At 49.0% G+C, this 24,773-nt stretch overlaps 3 protein-coding genes and 1 long non-coding RNA gene across 7 annotated transcripts in view; 2 read left to right on the forward strand and 2 right to left on the reverse strand.

The window, feature by feature from the left end:
* Positions 1-596: 596 nt before the first annotated feature.
* On the reverse strand, positions 597-8,851 carry LOC105474750 (fascin actin-bundling protein 3). 3 transcript variants are annotated; one of them, XM_071094544.1, is made up of 7 exons: positions 7,884-8,059; positions 6,841-7,537; positions 6,388-6,506; positions 4,245-4,404; positions 3,267-3,437; positions 2,420-2,620; positions 597-1,193 (listed from the first exon to the last, which is right to left on the reverse strand). In XM_071094544.1, the coding sequence occupies exons 2-7, from the start codon at positions 7,436-7,438 to the stop codon at positions 1,000-1,002; spliced, it is 1,443 nt and encodes a 480-aa protein (XP_070950645.1). In that variant the 5' UTR covers positions 7,439-7,537; positions 7,884-8,059; the 3' UTR covers positions 597-999. The 3 variants fall into 3 exon arrangements, with proteins under 3 accessions (XP_070950645.1, XP_011727889.2, XP_011727897.2); XM_011729587.3 differs by lacking the exon at positions 7,884-8,059 and adding an exon at positions 8,597-8,851 and having other exon boundaries at positions 598-1,193; XM_011729595.2 differs by lacking the exon at positions 7,884-8,059 and adding an exon at positions 8,597-8,850 and having other exon boundaries at positions 1,019-1,193; positions 2,420-2,625.
* Positions 8,852-8,932: 81 nt separating this feature from the next.
* The window catches only part of LOC139362743 (uncharacterized), a 57,781-nt gene continuing 41,940 nt past the window's right edge, over positions 8,933-24,773 (forward strand). Inside the window, exons 1-4 of one of the 2 annotated variants that reach the window (XR_011621996.1) lie at positions 8,933-9,084; positions 10,572-10,758; positions 12,617-12,812; positions 23,669-23,752. This is a non-coding gene — a long non-coding RNA (uncharacterized lncRNA). The remainder of the gene's footprint in view (positions 9,085-10,571; positions 10,759-12,616; positions 12,813-23,668; positions 23,753-24,773) is intronic. The other variant, XR_011621997.1, reaches the window with a different exon arrangement.
* LOC105474776 (ARF GTPase 5) lies at positions 10,871-14,163 on the reverse strand. The gene is made up of 6 exons (XM_011729609.2): positions 14,005-14,163; positions 13,406-13,486; positions 12,972-13,081; positions 12,435-12,506; positions 11,476-11,601; positions 10,871-11,354 (listed from the first exon to the last, which is right to left on the reverse strand). The coding sequence occupies exons 1-6, from the start codon at positions 14,069-14,071 to the stop codon at positions 11,268-11,270; spliced, it is 543 nt and encodes a 180-aa protein (XP_011727911.1). The 5' UTR covers positions 14,072-14,163; the 3' UTR covers positions 10,871-11,267.
* On the forward strand, positions 14,317-21,963 carry LOC105474766 (GRIP and coiled-coil domain containing 1). Its single transcript, XM_011729603.3, has 2 exons — positions 14,317-18,402; positions 19,280-21,963. Exons 1-2 carry the CDS (start codon positions 17,371-17,373, stop codon positions 20,573-20,575), a joined length of 2,328 nt encoding a protein of 775 aa, XP_011727905.2. The 5' UTR covers positions 14,317-17,370; the 3' UTR covers positions 20,576-21,963.

The raw sequence follows: 24,773 nt of genomic DNA on the forward strand, positions 1-24,773 counted from the left end.
TTTATTTTTATACTCATTTTCCACTTAAGGTAAGTGATTCTGGTTTTCCATTTTATGATAGTGAAAAAATATTCCTTTCTAAATAAATGTATTTAAGAGTCTATGTCAATAAGAACATTAATAGGGCAGATGGTAGGTAGATGAATGCCAAAATCACAAAGACAGTGTAAGAATGACAGACATTTTGGAAATCCTGCTTTGATTGAAAGAATGGTGGACATTAGAGTTAGATTTGAGTCAGAAGTCTAGCTGTGTTGTGATTAGTCATGAGACCCTGGGCAAATAACTTTTGCTATCTGCGAAAGGTAAGAAGTCTGCCGGGTGTGGTGGCTCATGCCTATAATCCCAGGACTTTGGGAGGCCGAGGCGGGTGGATCACCTGAGGTCAAGAGTTCGAGACCAGGTTGGCCAACATGACGAAACCCTGTCTCTACTAAAAATACAACCAAGAAAAGTAGCTGGATGTGGTGGCAGGCGCCTGTAATCCCAGCTACTTGGGAGACTGAGGCAGGAGAATTGCTGGACCCCAGGAGGCGGAGGTTGCAGTGGGCCAAGATCATGCCACTGCCACTGCACTCCAGCCTGGGCGACTGAGCAAGAATTTGTCTCAAAAAAAAAAAGTAAGAAGTGATGGAGGTAGTACCCACTTCACTGGGAAAAAGGTAATGATGGGTGGGCTAAGTTGGATAAATCGTGGTAGGAGGAGGTAAAGCGGCCTATACAGGCATAAGGTGTTATTACCATTATCCTGTGCCCACAGGATTAACAATCTTTCCTTTTTTATAAACCAAAAAGATATTTAAAGTCATAACTGGATTCTAAACCCTTCAGGGCAATGCTGGCTGCTCACGGGTTCACTGGAAAAAGTCTAGCAGTTCTGGACAGGGACAGGGAGGATCAGTGGAAGAACTGCTTGCCATTTGGTCTCTCCTGGATAGAACTTAGAGCAGCCTGGGGCCTCTGTTTCAACCCTCATCCAGACCCCTACTCTATACTGAGTCAGATGCACACAAGGATCTTGGGGGTGGCCTGTTGTGATGTATTGTTGCATAAAACAGGTGTTTTGCTAAACTGGGTAGGAAGAGTTGTAACAGATATTCTTCTCTTGGATCTTGACTCTGGGGTTCCTGTTCCATTTAGTGTAGTAGTTTTTCTTGGAGGATTTGGATTTTGGTAGGTGACATCCCATTGACCTGGAGAGGAAAGAGGAAATATAAATGGTCAGCAATCAAGTTAGTCATTTGCTGATCTCTGGCTTTTAGAATACTGGGTAAGATCCTGTGGGAGGAAAGAGAATAAAGTGATTTATCCCATTCTTGATGAGGGATCCACCCTAGATATATGTGAAGTTAACTTACAGGAAGAAGCTCTTGATTCCAGGTCTGCATGATGTCAAAAACAAAGCACTTTGCACAATAAGTCAGGAAAGTGAGGTCCATTAGGAAGGGACAGGACTAAGAGCAACAAGGTGCCCTGAAGAGTGTGAAAAGGGAATGATGGAAGGGAAGCAGCATGTTATAAAAGCAAACAGAGTGCAAATGAGATTGGATGTTAGAGATGAGATTGGATGGATGGATCTGGCAGCAGGAGGAGCCGTAGGCTTCGGGGGAGCCGTAGAAGCAGTGCTTCTGGAGAAAAGCCTGGAGCCAAGCGGTGGCAATGATAATTAAGAAGGAGCAAGCATGCAAGAGGCATTGTTAAAGAAGTAGCCAAGAATTTGCAGGGCTTGATGAAGGAAGTGAAAGAAAGGGTAGAGAGATGGTGCTGAGCTCTTGAGCCTGAGCATTTGGGAGGAGGAAATGCCCAAGATGGTCCTGGGAAAGGCAGGAAAACAGGATCACCTTAGGAAGGGAAGATGAGCAGGCTGATATCAACTATGTTGATTTTTAGGAACTGTCAGGATGAAGTCAAGTCAACTGTCTATCAGGAGGTTGGAGAGACATGACATTAGAGGTCAGGAGAAGGGTCGGAGCTGAGGACAAATATTCAAGAACTCCAGGGGTCCAAGAGGTAGGGATAGAAAGTGCAAAGGATAGAAAGCACATCTTTTTTTTTACCTACATATATGATCAAAGTCGTCCATTTTCCCTAAAAATAGAGTGAAATTCTGCATCTTAATGAAGATAGAGATGTACAAGAATACCTTACCCTGTCCCCTCCAGGCATGCTTGCAAGCCCACGAGTCAGTGTGGCATAGCAGTGGGAAACTGTCTCCCCTCTCTAGCAAACCCAGGTTTATAAGCTCTCAAGAAATGGCACAGATTTGGAATAAATGTCTGGAGTTGATCAAATTATGGGACAGACGTCAGCCTGGGAGTGCATTTTGGTCTTCCCATCATATGCCTCCCCACCCATCTCCCATCTCCTCTTGCCCCATGGCTTCTGCTCCCCTAGCCCCTTACCTCTTCTTCTCCCTTACCTAAAATTCCCAGATACACTCTTTGGTAATGTCTTCGCTGTCTGCCAACAGGGTGCCGCTTTGGTCGGCTCGCATGTAGAAGCCATTGGGGGCCAGTACGGTGAGTAAGTTGCTCCCCTGAAGCTCGATACAGAAGTTGAGGGCAAACTTGCCCCAAGGGCGAAAGGTACCAAAGGATGTTATTGACCAGAAGGATCCCCCCTGTGCTGGAGAAGGAAGAGCTCAGGTTGGTAGGCCATTCATAGGGGAGTCCTCCAGCAATCTAGCCTTGGAGGGGCTTTGTGGAGGCATGCCACCCTCCCCTGGCTGCCCCATCCTGCCTGCATTGGCAGGTCCTTCTACGGAAATGCAGGAAGGCCAATAGGGATTCCACTGCTGTCTGTTCTGCCAACCCACCTGGGGCTTTGAAGTGTGAAAACAAACAGAGATCCTGTTTTTCCTTTTTTTTTTTTTTTTTTTTTTTTGAGATGGATTCTCGCTTTATGCCCAGGCTGGAGTACAGTGGCGCAATCTCGGCTCACTGCAAACTCCGCCTGTGCCATTCCTCCTGCCTCAGCCTCCCGAGTAGCTGGCACTACAGGCGCCCACCACCACACCCGGCTAGTTTTTTGTATTTTTAGTAGAGATGGGGTTTCAGAGTGTTAGCCAGGATGGTCTCGATCTCCTGACCTCATGATCCACCCGCCTCGGCCTCCCAAAGTGCTGGGATTACAGGCGTGAGCCACTGTGCCCGGCCTGTTTTTCCTTTTATAATGAGAGGCCCTGGGTGGCAGGCCCTGAAGTCTGAGCTGGGGCTAAGGCAGGGACTAGACTGTGAACTCTCAGGCGGGCAAGAGGAGCCACTCACCCTGGAAGTGGTAGATACCCTGTCGGCAGGGTAGTAGGTGAATGCGGTCGGGCTGATCCTGGTTGCACTGTATGAGGTCATGGCCTGATGAGGAGCCCACATAGCCATAACGACCTCGCAATACAAGGAAGGGGCGATTGGCAAATAAAATCCCAAATTCCTCATTTGGGCCTGAAAGAAATAGGAAGGATTATCTGGATGGGCTGCCTTTAGGTGTTTTTCCCAAGTGGAAGCAGGAGTGGGGGACACTAATTGCAGAAGGGTGTGGTCAATATTTTAACACTGAATGAACACCTACTATGTGTCAGATCTTACACTAGGTGCTTGTGAAATGCTTGTGAGAGCACCTAGCACATGCGAAACCCAAGAAGCTTTAATATTCTTCCTTCCTTTGAGGTGTGTTGATGTGTTTAATCCTCACAACAATTCTGTGAGGCCGCAGAATTGTAGACAATGAAATGTCCATTTTTATAGACGACAAAACTGAGGCTCAAGGAGGTGCTTTGCTCAAGTGATGACAAAAATTCAGTGACTGAATGAGTACAGACCCAAATCTTCTGACCCCGACTCTAGTGTTTTATTTTTTTGTTTTTGTTTTTTTCCTTTTTTGAGATGGAGTCTCACTCTGTTGCCCAGGCTGGAGTGCAGTGACACGATCTTGGCTCACTGCAACCTCCACCTCCCAGGTTCAAGCGATTCTCCTGCCTCAGCCTCCTGAGTAGCTGGGGTTACAGGTATGCACCACCACGTCTGGCTAGTTTTTGTATTTTCAGTAGAGATGGGGTTTCACCATGTTGGTCAGGCTGGTCTCAAACTTCTAACCTTGTGATCCACCCACCTCAGCCTCCCATAGTGCTGGGATTACAAGCGTGAGCCACCACACCCGGCCTTCAGTGTTCTTTTTAACCATCATATTCCACCTCCCTCTAAAGTTCTCCCTGACTTGGAATCATCTGGCAGGAAGGCTGCTCCACTCACCTGGAAGGGTAGCATTGGCCATCAGCAGGCCATTGGGTGCAATGCCCAGGAAGCGCCCCCTGCAGGACTGCAGGATGATCCTGCCACAGTTCCAGTGCATTCGGAAGAACGTGTCAGACTCCAGGGGGTGCCCATCAGCCGTCACTGCCCTGTGGCGCCTCTGGAAAGAATGTCAGGAACAGAGATGAGGAGTAAGGACCGACAATCTCAGCTTTCTAGGAATAAAACCAGTTTTATTCCTAGACTCTCTTTCCCACATCCCACCTATCAGCCTTTTTCATGCTCCCAGAGTTGATGAGAATCCTTTTGGAAGATGTACTGTGGCCTCAGCTCTCCCCGTTCCCCCAGTCTGTGCTGTCTCCCAGAGCACAGCATAAAAACTAGGTCAGGATATCACAGGGAGAGAAATAAACCTCAGTCTTGACTCCAAAATCATTTTGAAGTAGATCATAGGCATAAAAGTGAAAGGTACACTATGAAACATCTAGAAGAATACATAAGAGAAGTTCTTTGCAAGTTTGGGGTAGGCAATGGTTTCTTGGGACAAGAAAAGCAGTAACCATTTTAAAAAACTGATAAACTGAACTTCACTGAAATTAAAAACTTGCTTCTCAAAAGAACCATTAAACAAATAAAAAGGCAAGCCCCAGGTTGGGAGAAAACTTTTGCAATACATATATTTGGCAAAGGACTTGGATTTAGAATACATAAAGAACTCTTACAACTCATTAATAAGACAAACAACCCAGTAACAAATAGCAAAGGATCTGAACAGATACGTTGCAGAGAAGATGTACAAATGGCCAATGAGCACATGAAAATGGGCACGGTGGCTCATACCTGTTATCCCAGCACTTTGGGAGGCTGAGGTGGGCAGATCATGAGGTCAGGAGTTCGAGACCAGCCTGGCCAACGTAGTGAAACCCCATCTCTACTAAAAATACAAAAAATTAGCCGGGCACGGTTGTGCATGCTTGTAGTCCCAGCTACTCGGGAGGTTGAGGTAGAAGAATCTCTTGAACCCGGGAGGTGGAACTTGTGGTGAGCTGAGACTGAGCCATTGCACTCCAGTCCAGGTGACAGAGTGAGACTTTGTCTCAAAAAAAAAAAAAAATTCTAAACCTTACTAATTATAAGGTAAATATGAATTAAATCCATAAATTACGCACCCACTAGAGTGGCTAAAATAGAAAAGATAGATAATCCAAAAGCCGGCTTTACTGTTGGTGAGGATATGGAATTCTTAGAACCCTCACACATTATTGACAAGAATGTAAAATAGTATAGTCACTTTAGAAAACTGACATTTTCTTATAAAGTTAAGCACATATCTATTATACAACCTAGTAATTCCACTCCTACATATTTACCCAAGATAAATGAAAATGTATGTTCACAAAAAGACTTGTACATGAATGCTTATAGCAACTTTATTCCTAATAGCCCAGACTAGAAACAACCCAAGTGTTCATCAACAAGTGAATAGATAAACAAATCACATTTATGAGCAGCATTATAGAATACCATTCGGCAATAAAAAGGAATGAACTACTGATACACGAACATTATGAACGAATCTTAAAAACATTGTGCCAAGCAGAAGAAACATATGTACCATACATACTGTATGTTTCCATTTATCAGAAATGCTAAAGTAGGTAGGCAAATCTAATTCACAGAGACAGAACACAGATCAGTGGTAGCTGGGAGAGGGAGGGCAAGGGTGGAGGGAAACTGCAAAGAAACAAGAGGCAATTCTGTGGCGTTGAAAATATTCTCTCACTTGTGATATGCTTATGGCATGGTTGCATGGATGGATACATTTGTCAAAACTTACTGAATTTTACACTTAATAGGTGCATTTTATTTATAAAACATACATAATATGCATATTTGTATACAATATACATAATTTATACATATGTGTATTATATAATTTACATACACGCAAATTATACCTTAATACAGTTGATTTTTTTTTTTTTTAAAAAAGGAGGCCCCATTGGGTGAAAATGAATGTTTATCGACACGTGCCTCCACAGCCCACATCATCCTCTCACCATTTGCCTTGAAAAAGAAGGAAGTCTAGGCAGGGAGAGCTCAGAGCTTAAGGTTTCTCTTGCTCAGGAAGCCAAGGTCTCACCTGGGCTAGGTAGTAGCCATTGGCTGAACGAAGCTGCACAGTGGGGCTCTCACTGTCACATTCAAACTGGAACAAGGACATTGGGGTTAAGCGCTCAGAAGCAGCACGCACCTCATCATCTGCAGAAGAAGCGCATGTCAGTAAAAGCCTCACCCTCAGTCTTGGCCCCTTCTCCATGTTTTATGACCAGGGCTTCTGTCCCTCCTTTTTCCCTTCTCAACCTTCATCACTTTCTGTTGGACCATGGTAGGTCTGCACAAGACCCAGGCAACTTTCCCCTAAATCCCATACCCATGCTTTTCTGTCCTTCTCGACGGCACAAAAGATCCCCTTGGGACCCCAGGATCTTCCTTATTAGCAGACTCAAAAATCTATGCTGATCCCAAACACATTTTCCTCTTTTCAACAGCCAGCCCTTCCTCTCTCCATCGCTGTGTTGGGCCCAGCACTTACCGTAGATGACTGAAATGAACCGCCGAGTCTTTGACCTGAGTCTCACCCAGGTTGGGCAGTGCTGTAGGATGAACCACTCCTCACCCCTCACGGGGTTGCAACCCAGGCCCAAGAGCAGATGCGTGCCCTGTGGATATAACATGCCTCCTTCTCCATCACACAGTGCCACAAGCCCTCCAGGCCGCACTTGCATGTGAAAAGCTGTCTGTGATGAGGGTTGGGAGAACAGCCGGTCTACATGGGACAAAAAGTGGTGTGTAGAGGTCTCCAGGTGGTAGCATCCATCTCGAAAATGCAACAGGAAGCCACACTCCTCCAGGCAGGGAACTGCTGCATCCACCCAGATGCGGCCCATAGTGGGGTCAGCCCGGGCATAGCAGCGGTGGATGGGGCTGTAGAGGATCACGTGGACATGGAGGGCTGGTCGGGGGGTCCACATGTGGTAAGCTGAGAGGACCCGGGAAGTGCAAAACACGTCCTTGCCATTGGACTCCAGATAACGACCAGAAATTAGGCACTGGAGGGTCCACTTGCTGTTCCGGTGGAAACGCAATAGAAAGCACCCATGGTGGCTGGTCCTTGGGCGGCCATAACACATAGTGCCATCACACTCACACAGCAGGTAGAGGCCCTGCACACTCTTTAGTCGTACCACGGCCTGTGTCTCATGCTCATTGCTCACCAGGATCTCCCAGGTCTGGAGGCATCAGGAGGGAGAGGAGGGAAATCAGTGTCACCAAGTTACCAGACCAAGGAGCCCTGCAACTGTCATGGCTGGCATCATCCTGGCACCTTCATCAGCACCAACCACCTGCCCTTCCACATCAGCCCTGGTGTCTCCTTGCTGTCAGCTCTTCCACTTTCCCAATCTCCCCTCATCAAAAGATCTCTGGGCCCTTCCACCCCTGCAGCCAGATGGCAAGATCCAAAGATAAGTTCTTGACGTCCACCTCCTTCAGCTAACAGAAGGTAAACTTCCCTCCTTTCTTAATCCCGCTCTTCAATATCTAATTTTTAAAGAAATGCTTTGGTATAAGTCTTACTTTTTTCTTCCTCACTGTTGTCCACAGAGAGCACCCTTAGCCAATAACTCCATCCCCAAAGGTTGCCTTCCAGCATAGCAAGACAGAAGCAAAAGCTCTTATAGGCAGGCCCTGGCTCCAGGGATGAAGATGGGAGCACGAACAGTTCAGATGCAACTGCCTGGTTCAGCTGTGATCAACCTTGTTATAAAAGGAAGAACTTCTCCCCTGCCTCACTCTGGCACCCATCCCAGAGGTGCCTACATTCCTCTCTAGAATGAAGACCAACACTGCTAGGGCTTCTGGAGTTCCCCTTTCTCAAACCACAACCAGAACAGAAACATAGGCTTTGCAATAACTCCACTGGTCCAACTTCCCCTGGATGCCCACAATTCTGCTTTCCCACCTGGGCTCTCCACTTCTCTTCTTTATGACACAACCACACTGTGCTGGGATGGGGAATAGGGGACAGTTAGAGCAGGACAAGGCAGCGAGGGCAAGGCTGAGGCTTCCTTTTGTGGAATAAGTTGAGAGGTGGGAGATGGGGCAATGGGGTCTGTGAACAAAAGCCTGGAGTAGAAAAGTCTCAGGGCTGGCAATGGCAGAACCTAGGAAAGTGATTAGGTTGAGAGTACATCCCACTTTCATATACAGGCAAGTGCATACACACATACACACACACAGACAGCTTGGCCACTCAGAAAACTGGTTCCAGTATAGGTTTGCTTTGTCACCTGTCTCCTGCCCAAACTCTTCGCAGTTGCAGTGACTGTATTCTTGCATGCCTCAAAGGTGAGGTAAGTTCCTGCCCAGCTGATGAGCCCAACCCTTAGGTCCTCAGCCTTGGGATGTCTGTGTATCCACTCCATCTCATCCATGGGGCCGACACCACAGGTGATGACTCCGTCCGGCCCAGCCCTCCCCCCCGTAGTGAGGTTCCACAGGCCATAGGGCCTGTAGTACCCACCAGATGTTCCCAGAGAGAACTTCCCAGGCAGAGGCTGGCCTGGGGCCCAGCACCTCTGTGACCCGGGAGCATTGTGACTGTGAGGGCAGCCTCTCACCCCACTGTAGTGGGGAAAGGGCCCTTGCCCAGCAGCATTAATCCACGGCCTAGAGGAGGCGGGTCCAGAGCCTCCGGTGTTTGCCTTCCTATTCCCCTCTGGGCACCGAGGTAGGCTGAGCTGAGACCAGGATCTGGAACTTCAACCTGTGAATTTAGGTAAGTTTTCCCCTTTCTTTACCTCTGTTTCTCATTCTAACAACAGGATAGAAATCAACCTCTTTCCTCCCAAGGAAGTGGGTTCTGCCTGGCTTCCTTGCAGCTCAGGTATTTTGTTAAGTAAAAGATATCTAAGAAAAATCTATCAACTTTTATGGCCCTTAAGAGGATGAGGTCAAAATGTTCCAGATGTTGCTTTGCAGGGAGTATGAGGAAACCCTAGTTAATCAGCTGACATCAAATAACACATATTCATCACGAAGGCTGGCTCAGGACCTGGGTAAGGAGAAGTGCATAGGTGGAGAGAGCACCAAGCAGCCCTCCTCAACCCCAGCTGCTCTGCTGGTGGGTAGGACAGCTGGCTGGGCAGACAGAGCTCCTGCAAGGATATCTTTCCCCTTCAAAGAATCTCCGAGTTATAGTCTCTTGGACTCACTTCCTGCAAAGCTTGAGGAGAAAACCCAGCTCAGAACCTGGAAAAAGTGACATGAAGGAAAAAGTGACATGAAAGAAAAAGAAAGGCAAAAAGAAGTGATGATGAGTTCTACCTAAGCCTGGCTAGGATTCAAGGAAAAATGGGCAGTCAATCACACTTGGAGAATAGGCCACTCTCCTGGTTCCTTTTTTTGAGACAGGGTCTTGCTCTGCTAGCTAGGTTGGAGTGCATCTCAGTTGACCGCAGCCTTGATCTCCCAAGCTCAAGTGATCCTCCTGCCTCAGCCTCCTGAGGTGCTGGGACCACAGGTGTACACCTCCATGACCAGGTAATTTTTTATTTTTGTTTTTTTGTAGAGATGGGATCTTGCCATGTTGCCCAGGCTGGTCTTTAACTTCTGGGATCAAGCAATCCTCCTGCCTCAGCCTCCCAAGGTGCTAGAATTACAGGCATGAGCCACAGTGCCCAACCACCCCTGGTTCCTTACACCTGCTTTCCTATTCCCCATAGGTGGGGTCTTCCCAGGTAGCAAGAGTCTCAGTGGCGAGCAGCAAGGAACTACAAGCCCCAGACTCCACCCATGTTTTATAAAATAAGGATAATAGACTATTAGTGGCAGAATCCTCTGGGTAATTTTATTTTTTATTTTTTTGAGACGGAGTCTTGCGCTGTCACCCTGGAGTGCAGTGGTGTGATCTCAACTCACTGCAAGCTCCGCCTCCTGGGTTCACGCCATTCTCCTGCCTCAGCCTCCTGAGTAGCTGGGACTACAGGCACCCACCACCGCGCCCGGCTAATTTTTTTGATTTTTTTTTAATAGAGATGGGGTTTCACCGTGGTCTCAATCTTCTGACCTTGTGATCCACCCACCTCAGCCTCCCAGTGCTGGGATTACAGGTGTGAGCCACCGCGCCTGGCCTCCCCTGGGTAATTTTAAAGATTCATATTGTTGGGCATCAGACTAGTCCTGACGAATCACATTTTCTGAAATGTACCTCAGGATTCGCATTATTAACGCACATTCTCTCCCCCTCTAATTTTAATGTGCAAGGCAAACATTAAGAACTGCTCTAAGTAGCTACGAGAATGATGGGAAGAGTTACGTGGTTCATGGAACTATGAAGGGAGATCCTGTAATCTTCAGCAGAGGGTCCTTGGAGCTGGGAAGGAATGAGACTTCCACCACTGGAAACCCTACAGTATTTCCAGCCCAATAAGGAGGGAGAAGCTGAGCTGAGGTATGTGTGGGTGGGGTTGCCCTGCAGCCTTAGCTGCTTTGATCCTCTCCCATGTTCTCTCTTGGTACCCAGTAACCCAGTCTCCCCGTTGCAGGCTATAGACAACACCGTGTACAAACCACAGCAAATTTATTACTCAAGATCCAGTGCCACATTATAGCACCACCCGGAACCCTCACCTTCCCCCCCAACCTGGCCCCTAGAGTACACCCAAAACAGAAAAAAAAGGAAACCCAGATCCCTGCTCCTCCTCTGGAAGAGGGGGCCTTGGCCAGGAAGCCCCTTCCATAGGTCCCAGCAGGCAGGAGAGTGGACCCCTCTGTGCCCAGAGAGCAAGGCTCCAGGCTCCAACAACAGAGAGAACATGCAGGCAGGAGCAGGAGCAGAGGCCTGTGGCTGTGGGGGAGGAAGAGTGGGAGGAAAGGGCACTGCCTGAGGAGTCCGGGAGTCTGGTCATCCCGGGGATGCACGCAGGAGCTTCCGGGCATCAGGGGCCTGCCCCTGGCTGGTTAGCGCTTTGACAGCTCGTGGGACAGCCAGTCCAGACCATCATAGAGACCTGTGCCTTGGGTGGCACAGGTGGCCTGGACATACCACTGTGGGGAAAAGGAAAGAAAGAGGTCAGCAACCAGGAACAAAAGGGCCTTTATATCCCTGTCCCAGCCTGTGGCCTCCCTAAAGAGGCAGGATTCAGCACCAGGTGGGCAGGACCCTTACCGTGCGGCTGCGCAAGTGCTGTAGCCCCAGCTTGTCAGTCAGCTCGCTCACGGGCATGGCGTTGGGCATGTCTTGCTTGTTGGCAAATACCAGCAGCACTGCATCCCGCAGCTCGTCCTCCTGCAGCTGAGAGGGGAGAAGAGAAGATGGGACCCAGGCTGCGTCTTCTTTACTGTGTGGGGAATTCCCTTTCTACCTCCTAGGATCTTGATTGGAAAAAAAAATATTGTGTAGTCTGCCACTGAAGACAAGACATAGTTATAAATGAGCTTGAGGTGACCTGAGCCATAAGTCCAGAAATGAAAGACCTTTTCCTAATTTGAGTACTTGCCTAGGCAAAATGACAACATTTCCAAATGGAAAAGGCAGGAATGTAAAATGTTTCTCTTTACCACATATAAGTCCCATTTCCCCTGCAACTTCTCAGACTCAGATGTAAAGACATGAGAATGCAGCTGGGCGCGGTGGCTCATGCCTGTAATCCCAGCACTTTGGGAGGCTGGGGCAGGTGGATCACCTGAGGTCGGGAGTTCGAGACCAGCCCGGCCAACATGGTGAAACCCTATCTCTGCTAAAAATACAAAAATTAGCTGGGCATGGCAGAAGGCGCCCATAATCCCAGCTACTCGGGAGGCTGAGGCAGGAGAATTGCTTGAACCCGGGAGGCAGAGGTTGAGCCGAGATTGTGCCTTTGCACTCCAGCCTGGGCAACAAGAGCAAAACACCATCTCAAAAAAAAAAAAAAAAAAAAAAAAAAAAAAAAAAAAAAAAGACACGAGAATGCACAGAAAGTCAGTCCCATCCAAAACAGGGTGAGATACACAATGTATCTGTCCATAAAGAAAAACTTATATTTCTGGTCTTCAATGCTTGTTGGGGGCTCCCTGACTTCTATAGCACTAGAGAGATCACTCTGTCCCCAACCTGAGGGTTCAGTTCCCAGGGCTCTGGGTACTTACCATCTTCTGGAGTTCATCAGCAGATTCTTGGACCCGCTCCCGGTCATTACTGTCCACCACAAAGATGAGGCCCTGGGCAAGAAGGAAGAAAGGAGAAGCAATCACTCCTGCCTGGGACATACTGTAGTGTGGCCCTTTCTCTTCTCTTGCCGTCTGTAATTGTGTCAATCCTTCTCATCTAGTAAACGCTACAGAAGTTTACAGAACTCCATAGAAGCTCTACAGAAGTCCCAGCACAAACTAGAGACCCCACCGCAAAGAAGTAGTAGTTTATCTAAAGAAGTGCAAGGAAATAAAGACATGTGATGAGGGCTAAATCAGGCAGCCTGGCCCCAGAATCCTGCTTCTAAAGAGAAGTTCAAGCTGGTGAAGACCAAGGTGAGTTCTGAAGAGTGAGTAGAGGGTAGCCAAACAGAGGGGGGAGAAGCGGGGAAGGGTTTTCTCCTTGGCCTGGGGGCCCAGCCCAGGCCAACAATTCTGTTCTCCCAGCCCTAACATCTTTTCCCGTGGGGTTAGAGTCCCCTCCCAACACTCCACCTGAGTGTTCTGGAAGTAGTGCCGCCACAGAGGCCGAATCTTGTCCTGGCCTCCCACGTCCCAGACTGTGAAACAGATGTTCTTATATTCCACTGTTTCTACATTGAAGCCTGCAGATAATTGGGAAAAAAAAATATGAGAAAAACTCCTGAAAGGAGGGAACTCACTGAAACTACTTAGATCTCAGCAGGGACACAAAACCAGAAGGCAATGATCAAGGCCCAGGGGAACAGAACCCCAGAACTGCCGGTCAACAGGGCGGGGCTAGGTCACATCCACCCCGCCTCCGGTATCCACGTAGAGATACCCTGACCCACTTCTCAAATAGCTGTATCTGGTGTCAGGGTCAGCTCCAGAAAAGTGGCAGAACTGGGAGCAGACCCCGAGAGGGGCCGCCGCGGCGCTCCCGCTCCCTGCTTCGTCCCCGGGCTCACCTATGGTTGGGATGGTGGTGACAATCTCCCCCAACTTCAGTTTGTACAGGATTGTGGTCTTGCCAGCCGCATCCAAGCCAACTGCAACGGAGAGGGGCACAGGGATGGAGATGGGAGCGAGGGAGCCCCCTAGAGACCAGGGAAAATGAAGAGGCCACAACAGCTGATGGTGACGGGGGCGGAGAGCGGGAGCGCCTCCAGGTGCGCGTCGTTATCTACCTTCGGGGCCTGGAGGGCAGTTGGGTGGCGTGAGCCAACTCCAAAGAGGGCGCGGCGCGGGAAAGGGCTGGGATGCAAGGGGCACGGGGGGTAGGCCGCGCTCCTTTTAAAAGTCGTTTCCAAGGGCGGAATCCTCCCTTCTTATCAGCCGGGCAGGGGCGGAGGGAGCTTCACCCCAACCAGGCCCGCAGCTCCGGGTGTCAGGCCCCGGGGTCGGCGCTGCAGACCGGGACCCGCCCGAGAGCTGAGGCCCCGGGGCGTTAGGAGGTGGGTGACTCGGGGCCAGAGACCCAGGTGAGCGGGGCTGGAGGGACGCGGGGGCGGAAGGGCTGCGCCGGGGCCGGCGCCCCGGTCCGGGCCGCGCGCTCGATCTGCCTCACCCATGAGAATCCGCATCTGCTTCTTCCCGAAGATCCGCGAAAAGAGCGCGGACACGGTGAGGCCCATGGCGGGGCCCGGGGAGGGGGCGCGGGCACCGACGCGGGGTGCGGGCTGGAACTGGCCGGCCGCGGGGGGATGGGGCGCAGCAGCAGCAGGAGGAGGCTCCGCCACCGCCTCCGCGCGTCGCTGCCCTCCCGACGTCACCGCGGGCCCGCCCCCACCCGGGCCCCGCCCCCGGCTCTGGGCCCCGCCCCACCCCGGGCCTGGCTCCGGGGGAAGCCGAAGCTCCGCGAGTAGCCGCCTCTGGCCTGGGTCCCGCGCTGCCCTTATTTGGGAACGGGTCTGGGTCTCCAACGTGCCTGTCAGGCCTATGGCCGCCAAACCCGCAGCCCGAGCGCGGCTGAGGAAAGGCTTCATCGCTCCGCATCGGCCTCTGCCCCCATTTTCAGTGGCCGGCCGCTGGGCTTTGGTTTGTGGCGTCCAGGCCGCTAGGGCTCCGGTTTTAGCTCTTGGGAACCAGTAGCACTGAACGTGCGCACCACTCTCCTTTGGGGAGCGGAAGATGCGCTTAGGGGTCTTGGTCCTCCCTTTACCGCCTCATCTTCCACTGAGGATCTTGCGCGTAGGAGGTGGTCGTTTGAAGAGTGCGCCGGAGGTAGGGGTAGGTGCCCAAGTGCTAGCTAGCTTCCATGGTTCCTCAAAACGCCTACTTCGTAATTCCCAATCAGCGGAACCAGTGTAAGATTCCCGGCCTTGGGCGGCGTGGTCGCAGACCCACTCCTGGGCTGTTGAAGTCCACCTTCGCTTAGATCGCCCTGCGGGCCCCGCCTCTCAGTCCAGGCGCTTGCCGCTTTGCTGAAGGGCCTCATTTTGCCACAGACTGGTGGACCTGGCTTATTCTTGCACACCCATTCAGGATTTTGTGAGGATCTTGACTCCCTAGACCCAAAGAGCTTCACATGTCATTTCCCTGCCTCATTTTAGCATCTGAGAGGAGAATAGCAAAATAGGAATGAAATTCTTCTGCGGTGGAGACTGGCTCAATGCCATGCATTTAATATAGGCCTAACAAATGCTTGTTCAGTTGAACTGGACTGATAGATTCCCAATGGAGCAAGGGCAGGTGTTATGCCTACTCTGGGTTCCCAGTGGGCTTCTAGGATAAATTGTTTATGGACTCGAGGTAAACTGAGCTGGGAATAAAAAACCCTTCACTCATTCATTTGCTTTTTCAGCAGATATTTACTGTGCACCCACCACATGCCAGCACGTGGTTTCAGGCTTTAGTTCAAATCTTAATTCTGCCATTTCTTGAGGATTTGGCTTCAACACTCCTCATAACTCTTCTGTTATTTCGTCATCTATAAAAGGAGACTTGTTCTAACTTAAGGGGTTATGGTGAATATTAAAATGATGAGATAATGTGACTGAGTGTTATGTATAATACAGCTTGATGTTATTTGGGCCACTGAGAAACGGGGTCTGAACAGACCTCCAGGTCCTGCCCCATCCTGACCTGCAAAGTCTATACCAAGGACAGACTTTGGGAAACAGATAGGAGTGAGTGCATGACTTTCCTTTTTCCTTCAGTCATAGATTTGCATCACTAAGAAGGCTTTTATGAGGCTGAAGAGTACATTTTAGAGAGTTCCAATATAATAACAGAACTAGTGTTCACCAAGTTAGATCAATTCTACATTTAGCTCTTTTATCAGCCTCTTTGTTTCCATCTCTGTTGTCACTACCTTCTCTTCCCCCATGACTGAGTCTCCTCAGAGGTCTCCTTGCCCCTTGTTCCCTCCAACATGTCATACAAGTCTTGATGACATCCCACTGTTCAGATTAAAATCCATTTAGGGCCTTACTATAACCCAAGATAAAATTTAAATGCTGTAAGTTGAGCCCCTACCTATTGTGCCAGCCCCTCTGTTGTCATCTCCTTCACATACCCTAAGCTACTGAATGCTTTCTGGGTGAGTCAAACTCTGATACCCTACAGGTCTTTGCATTTTTTGCACCTACCTGGAATGCTAGTTTCCCTGATCTCTGGTTAGGTGGACAATCAGGACTCATTCTTAAAATCCCGAAGTATTATTCCCAAGAGCCTTCTATGCCTCACCTAGACAGGCCTCTTTCCTCTTAACTTTCATGCCACTTTGAATATACTCAGACATACTGGTGTGATAGCAGGACATATTTGTATATCTGGTTCCTCACTAGATTGTGAGCTCCCTGAGGGCAAGGTTGTGTCTCTTAATGGTGTTACCATCTAGCACAGCACGTGATATGTTTAGAATCAGACTGATTAGGATAGAACTCCTAAACTTACTAGCTGTGTGACCTTGGGCATGTTACGTATAACCTTTCTGCCTCATGTTTTCATATCTGTAAAATATTGCTAATGAGTATAGTGCTTACAAGAATTATTGTAAAGACTAAATAGCAAAACTCTTGTGAGCTCCTGGTATATAGCTGGCACTCAGGATAGACATGGCTATAGAGTGCCCTCCATAAATATTTGTTGAATCAACTCGGCAGAACTAAGGAAGGGTACTATTACGCTGTATGCCTACTAGGTACCAAGCACTGTGCTAGAGAGGAGTGCAGTTTTCGTGGTCTAAATGGGAGTCTTAATTGTTGCCTTTTAGGGATATGGGTCCTGAGCTCCCAAATCGTTGGATGTGTGGTTCACCTGGGTGTTTGTTAAGAATGCAGTGCGACGTTGCCCTCTGTCGCTCGCTGATCGTAGCCCGAGGTCAAGCTTGGGCGCCCTCACAAAACCAGTACCACTCTGGTGTCTTCGACTTTGCTGGCTTCACCCTTCCCAAACCTGTTGTTTGCCGCTCGCTGCCCCACTGCATATTCTCAGCGGGCCGATGTGGCCCCGCCTACCTCGCGCCCACTGGGGGCGGAGCCTGCGGCGCATCGCTGACGTCACTTCCAGCGGACACGGAAGCGCCGTTGTCGGCAGATGTAGTTAGGAAGTCGTGATGGGTCAGCGTAAGCCTCTGGCCGACGTGGGCCGAGGGGGCCAGCCCGGGCTGTTGTGACCCAGACGAGCGGAGAGTGCGGAGCGGCTTTTCGGCCAGCGCTGACGAGCCCTGGCAGTGCGCGCGCCTCTGGTGCCAGTGTCGCTCCGCCTCCGGGATAGAATCCGCCCCAGCCCTCTGGGCCTGGGACCCGGCGGCCGCTTTCTCCAGTCCTTCCCGCCGATCCGCATTAGGTCCGGGATAACTGGGTGGAGTAGGTGTGCGGCCCGCCGCCGGAGAGCCCGCTAGCTGTTTCTTTAAGCCCCCCCCTGCGTCTTCGCGGCCCTCTCCCGTTCTGCCGGAAAGCTGACGTGGGGCAATCCGTTCAGAACCTCCATGGAGAAGTTTGGGATGAATTTCGGAGGCGGCCCGAGCAAGAAAGACTTGCTGGAGACTATAGAGACGCAGAAGAAGCAGCTTCTCCAGTATCAGGCACGGCTCAAGGATGTGGTCCGTGCCTATAAAAGCCTACTGAAGGAGAAAGAGGCGCTAGAGGCCAGCATCAAGGTGCTGTCGGTATCCCACGAGGCAGATGTGGGCCTCGTAGGTGTCCAGCTTCCAGGCCTCACATTTCCTGACTCTGTGGATGACCGGTGCTCCACTCACAGCGAGGATAGCACTGGGACCGCCACTAGCTTGGATACTGCGGCCAGTCTCACCAGCACCAAGGGTGAGTTTGGGGTAGAAGATGACAGACCGGCCCGGGGACCACCACCTCCAAAGTCCGAAGAGGCCAGTGGGTCCGAAAGTGGCGTTAGCAGTAGCAGTGGGGATGGGCCATTTGCAGTTGGGGAGGTGGACAAAAGACTGCACCAACTGAAGACTCAGTTGGCTACTTTGACTAGTTCTTTGGCCACAGTCACTCAGGAGAAGTCCCGCATGGAGGCTTTTTACGTGGCTGACAAGAAGAAGATGAAACAGGACTTAGAGGATGCCAGTAACAAGGCGGAGGAGGAGAGGGCCCGCCTGGAGGGAGAATTGAAGGGGCTGCAGGAGCAAATAGCAGAAACCAAAGCCCGGCTTATCACACAGCAGCATGATCGGGCCCAAGAGCAGAGTGACCATGCCTTGATGCTGCATGAGCTCCAGAAGCTGCTGCAGGAGGAGAGGACCCAGCGCCAGGACTTGGAGCTTAGGTTAGAAGAGACCCGAGAAGCCCTGGCAGGACGAGCATATGCAGCTGAACAGATGGAAGGATTTGAACTGCAGACCAAGCAGCTGACCCGTGAGGTGGAGGAGCTGAAAAGTGAACTGCAGGTCATTCGAGATGAGAAGAATCAGCCAGACCCCCGGCTGCAAGAACTTCAGGAAGAGGCTGCCCGCCTTAAGAGCCATTTCCAGGCTCAGTTACAGCAGGAAATGAGAAAGGTAATTATCCACATCTTTTTCAAACATCAGTCATTGACCTGAAGTGAGAACTATTAGGGTTTTTTTCCTCCTTTGCTAGTTAGAGCTAAGTGTCTACAGTGTCATTTTTGATGCTGCCTGAGAAGTTCCACTAGAGAACCTGGGAAGTCCTGTTCTATGTGGTGTTGACGTGTGTGCTTCCAGGAGGATGTGGAGCTTCTCAGTGGAGGCTGGGTTGAAGCCAGACAGCTCTGCACTTCTGGGCATTGGCATCTTACCAGCTGTGGTCTATGAAGCAGTATAGCAGCATCTGTACAGTAAAAGGTAATGTGTCCAGTAAAAGGTAGTGTGTCCAAATGTTCTGTTGGTATGTGCTTCTAGGGAGGGTGGCTGAAGGCAAAGGGGATTTTCTCAGAAGTAACCTCTTGTCATTGCCTTTACTCAAGATTTACCTGTTTTGGAGAAGTGCTATACCAGAACAGGTATTGAAAGGGTGCCTCCTTTCAATGTGGAGAGGGAAATCCGGCTCAGTTTTGAACTTCCAAGAATATTGGATAAGGAAAAGAATGTTGTATGATTTCTTAATAGGATTTGAGGAAGCACCAGAAAAACAACAGTAACACACATTACATGTGAGTTAGGTGGAAAGCAGAACAATAGCAGATATACCAAGGTGCTTAATATTGTTCGGTATATGTGTTTTGCAGAACCCAAGCAGGTAATAGGAACTTTTGTTAGCTCCTGAAGCAACCGAAAAATCCCTAGTTCACATTCTTGCCAGGCCATCCCAAACCTGTGACCCTTTTGCTCCCCTCTCCTTCGAAACCAGGAACTGGTTTCTCGAAGTTTGCTGTGGGGCTTTTGTGGATGCATTTTTGTCTGTTCCCTTGTTTTCCAGACAGCTCTTGCAGAGGATCAACTCCGTCAGCAATCTCAGGTGGAAGAACAGAGGGTGGCAGCCCTGGAAAATCAAATATCCGAGGTGTCTGAGCTGCTAGGCACCTATGAGAAAGCCAAGCAGAAGGACCAGCTGGCCATTCAAAAGCTGAAGGAGCGCATTCTGCAGCTGGACCTGGAGAACAAGACACTGGCTCTAGCAGCCTCCAGCAGGTCCCCTTTAGACAGCCATGGAGAGGAGTCCAGTCTGGATGTCAATGTCCTGAAGGATAAGATGGAGAGGCTGAAGAGGTTGCTGCAGGTTGCAGCCAGGAAAAGCCAGGTGACCCTGGATGTGGAGAAGCTCTGTGACCTGGAGATAATGCCTAGCTCGGAGGCTGCTGATGGGGAGAAGGCTACTGCACTCTATTACCAACAGGAGCTGAAACAGCTGAAGGAAGAGTTTGAGAGGTACAAGATGAGGGCCCAGGTCGTCCTCAAAAGCAAGAATACCAAAGATGGTAACCTGGGAAGGGAACTAGAGGCAGCCCAGGAGCAGCTTGCAGAGCTGAAGGAGAAGTATATCTCCCTGCGGCTCTCCTGTGAGGAGCTGGAACAACAACACCAGCAGGAGGCTGAAGACTGGAAGCAGGAGCTGGCCCGGCTGCAGCAGCTCCACCGGCAGGAGCTGGAGCGGTGCCAGCTGGACTTCAGGGACCGCACACTGAAACTGGAGGAGGAGCTGCACAAGCAGCGGGATCGTGCCCTGGCTGTTCTCACTGAGAAGGACTTGGAACTGGAGCAACTGCGTTCTGTGGCTTTGGCCTCTGGGCTGCCAGGACGCAGAAGTCCTGTGGGTGGTGGTGGTCCTGGGGACCCAGCTGACACATCATCCTCTGATAGCCTGACGCAAGCATTACAACTTGCAGCGGCCAATGAACCCACTTTCTTTCTGTATGCTGAGCAGCTGGCCCGCAAGGAGGTGGAGATCACATCACTGCGGAAGCAGAAGCACAGGCTGGAGGTCGAGGTGCATCAGCTACAGGATCGGCTGCTGGAGGAGGGCGAACGGCATCGCGAGGAGGTTGCAACCCTGCAAAGCCACATCGAAAAGAACATCAGGGATCAGAGCAGAGAGGGAGCCAATCTGGAGTACCTCAAGAACATCATCTACCGCTTCCTAACCTTACCTGACTCCCTGGGCCGCCAGCAGACTCTCACAGCCATACTGACTATCTTGCACTTCAGTCCGGAGGAGAAACAAGTGATAATGCGACTCCCAGCCAGTGCCAGCTGGTGGCCTTCTGGCAAGAGATGATGCCGTTTTCACGAACTCCTGGAATTTCTGTGCCTCTTTTATGTGGGAAAGGGCGGGTTCTGGTTTCTGCTGCCCCTTCTCTTACATTATCATTTATTTCTTCACTGTGTTGAGCTGGGAGGAGTCTTTAATGTGGGATGGGATCTTCTGCCAAATGCCATTAATGCTGCTTTATCCTTAGGCCCTAGATATAACTGAAAGTGCTGGGGCAGTATCTTCTGATGGTGTGCATGTGAGGAGAAGATGAGGTTAGGACTGAGAAGTGCAAAAGTTGGAACAGTGGTAAGGCTGTTTTAAAATAAGATGTTTTGTTTTAATAATATGCTTCTGGCACAAAGCTAGGAGTAAATGTGACTCCAAAGGGAGTTCAGTTAATCTCTGAAATGCACAAAACTCAGCTATTTTCTCCCTCTCATCACAATCTGAGTCTGGTCCATTGCTGCCCCAATTCTCTGGGGACATAAAGCCAGGCTGGAAAGGGACCAGAAAGTTTGAAATAGTGCCACATCATCCACTAGTCCCAAGGGCTAAGGAATAGTGAGTTTATTCTGGAAGGAACTGGGAAGCTTAGTCTAGTTAGTGCCTGGGAATGACCTACGCAATCACACTGCTTATGACCATCCTAGAGAGGGCCCTGAGTACCAGCTTGATCTTAGGGTGTTCCTGAGTAACCTGCTTTTGGCCTGGATAGGGTTAAAATAGACCTCTCTTGCCTATCCCTGCCTTAACCTGTCTGCGTGAGGTTGGCCTGAGATTGTGAGTCCACGACTTTGCTGTCTTTTCCTCAGTGTTGAACTTTCATTAAGAAATAAAGTCCTAGCTTTTTACAGAGAGGGGTCCAAATGGTGAACATTCATCCTGCCTGGATAAAAGGAATTAGCTCAGAATTGGCCCCTAGCTTTTCTGCTTTTGTAGGGACAGCAAAAGGGGAAAACTTGCTGCAGAAAATTCCAAAAGATTGCTATAGCTGTCACAGGGAAGTTGTAAAGATCAGCTAAAGTTGGGTTGGGGTGCTTTCTGCCCAGTGGGTCTTGGCATAAGTAGATTAATCCTGCTCTTATAAGGAAAGGCAGCTTATTCAGGCAGTCTGGAAAGGGGGTTCTCAGAAAACTCAGTTTCTCTGTTCCTTCTTTTCTCTCATCTACTCTTACTGGTTTTAGAGGTCTTTGGACTCTAAAGACCAATGTTTGGCCACTAACTAGACTAATATGTGTCTCTCTGTGATTTCATCATAGAGGTCTGTTTTGCGAGGGTTTGGGGTGCAGAAAACTTTGATTAAATCTTCTTAATGGGAGGCTGGGTGACCTGGATTATCTACAGTGAGCAGACTTAAATGAACAGAAGTTTATGTGTCCAAATGATGGAATCATTAAACCTGAGTGACTTGACCTGTGTGGTTCCTTAATGGTATCTATATATCTAGACAAAAATAGATTGTGAATGTAAATGGTGAATGAAAAGGATGGAAATGATGTTTTCATATGTTAATCCATGAGCTTGAATCCAGGGAGGAATACCTCAGTGCTTTAACCGTCTTAGTTATAACACGTATTTCTTAGCCTGGAATTGTGTGTGTATGTGTTTGTGTGTGGCCACCTATGCTGGAAAATGCTTTCTTACGGGTTTAGTGGGCAGGCTTAAAACTTCCATAATTACACTTCAAACTCTATAAATAATCTTTATGAATGCTTTATTATCCTTAAAATCCGAATTCATAGTATCCTGAAAAAGTGTCTCAGGACATCAAGCTAAACTAAAAAATAGTAATAAACTTGCCTAATTTTCTTACTTTATTCTCTCTAAATGTAGGATGTCTTGTAATTGTTATTTCTAGGTTGCTGTGGACAGAGTAGAAAGATCCATAGTCACAGTTGCTTTCCTAGGACTAATAATCCCTGTGCTTTTGTCTATTGAGAAGATACCATACAGGAAAAGAAGCAAATCAATTTCTGATTAATAATTTTAAGAATCTGGAGATACATAAAGCTGTGAGGGCTCCCAACTGAAACGAAAAGACTCCCTTCCTACCCTTGACACAGCTTAGAAACAGACAAAATCGATGCAGACATGCCAAATTCAAAATTCCTTGTTTCCCACACCCTTCCCTGAGACAAGTTTTTCAGTTATTTGGCTGGTTTGCCTGTGACAGATACTCTAAGGAAGGAAAGGGAGAGCGAGGGTGAAAGAATTGAGATCAGAATTAGAGAAAAATATGTTATCCTTGGGCCCTGGTCCCAGAATATCAGACAGTATATGAGATGTGTCAGTAAGGTAATGAGACTGAGCCTTACGTGATTAACCATTACCACACAAGTCAGAGGAGGACTGCTGTGAAGAAGAGATAGATGGAGAATGTGGAGGGAAGGCATTCTGACCCCTTCTTGGGCACCTCGCATCTGGGGAATAAACATGTCCCTATATCATGCCCTGGATGTTGTTAAATCCCTGTCTGTTACCTAGAACTCGGGCTCTTAACCTTGTTTTGAGAAACTACTGCTACTCACTTTTGCTTATTCTTGTAGAGGGTCCTGGTGTCATGTTGAGCCGTTTACACCCATTTTTATCATTTACTCGTCCCAGGGACTGTTATCCCCCCATCTTACAGATGTTAAATTTGTGGAAGATCATGTAGCTAGTAAATGTCTGTGTCAGGTCTGATTAGCCCCAAAACCTGCTTAATCTGGGTATGCTCCTGCCTTCTCAGCCCTTGAGGGGGTCAGGGCCTCTCCCTAGATTTCTAGGGATGGGGAAACTGCTCTGTAGGCTGGACTGGACTGGCTCAAGTGGAGAGAACGTCTCCAGCTATAAGTTGAAGCCAAGCAAAGTTGCTACGCTATAGGGTTGAACAGGCAACAGTGGTTCTTCATAAGAGCCCTAAAGCTGCTCTGTCCCCAGTTTCTAGATCATTGCTAACTTTAGAACTTGGGTAATTCTAACACAATAAAAGAGGACTGGGTACTAGCTGGTGTTACAGTATGTTCCAACTATCACCTCTGGAAAACCTGGGGAAACAGTTTTGGGAATTGGAAATAGAATCCTAATGGATGAGTCACTTTACTCTCCCCTTCCCACCTCATCCCCCTTTTCCCCCAGGCAGTCTGATGACCTCAGATGGATGGTTTTTGGAGCAAAAGAACCCCTAATTACATAAAAAGCCAGCATAGTGTCTGAAACAAGGTAGGTGCTAAAACACTCTTTTTATCTCCACCAGGAATGTTAAATAGCAGAATTAGCAGACTGAGACCTTCTGGATTTAAATCCAGTATTTCTTAGTCACAAGCGTGGCTGTAAACAAAAGGAAAAATGACGACTGTCTTTTATCCAAATGTCTGCTATGAGGGAGACTACTAACATTTCCCCTACCTTATTTAAATCACACAACAATCTGAAGCATCTGTTCTGCAGATGAGTGAGTGTGGAGACTTGGCAAGATGGGATGAATTGGCCAAGGCCCAGAGCCAGTCATGGCAGAATCAGGAATCAGACATGTTTATATGGACCAAAAGGCCCAGGCCCTTTCCGATGTCTGTGCTGTCTCCCAGCAGAGGGCAACGTTGAGCACTGAAGAAGTATTGCTCCCTGAGAAATTTAGGGGGCTGAGTTGCTGGCATGGGCTAAGGAAGAAGGGGTCCTTGTTCAGGTGGTCCTCTCTTCAGTGCCAAATGACTGCCTCCTAATTTCTTGGAAACCTACTTTCCTAGCAGCAGAGCTGTTACACACTGAAATTTATGAAATGGACTCTAGTTACAAGTCAGTTTTATGAGAATTTGAATAGTGACAGACTTTTTCCTGGGATCCAGATCTCCTGGATAACCTAAATATTGAAGGTGCTGACAAACTCACACTGCAGGGAGCCCATAAAAGCAAAGGATGCCTAGAAGAAATGACCCTCCTAAGAAGAAATGCCCCGTCCCTTGACTTTAGCAAGGAAAGCATCTCTGGTTCAGTATAAATTCATCCATTGCCATGATCTACTTCCATATCTCACAGAAGGAATCTGAATCCTGATACAACTTTACATGAATGAGTTTTTAAATGTAGGTTTACGCATACATTTGATACTTTTTTTTTTTTGAGACAGAGTCTCCCTCTGTCGCTCAGGCTGGAGTGCAGCGGCACAATCTCAGCTCTTAGCTCACTGCAACCTCCGCCTCCCATGTTCAAATGATTCTCCTGCCTCAGCCTCCCGAGTAGCTGG

The sequence above is a fragment of the Macaca nemestrina genome, chromosome 4 (assembly GCF_043159975.1).
Source record: "Macaca nemestrina isolate mMacNem1 chromosome 4, mMacNem.hap1, whole genome shotgun sequence".
Taxonomy (NCBI): domain Eukaryota; kingdom Metazoa; phylum Chordata; class Mammalia; order Primates; family Cercopithecidae; genus Macaca; species Macaca nemestrina.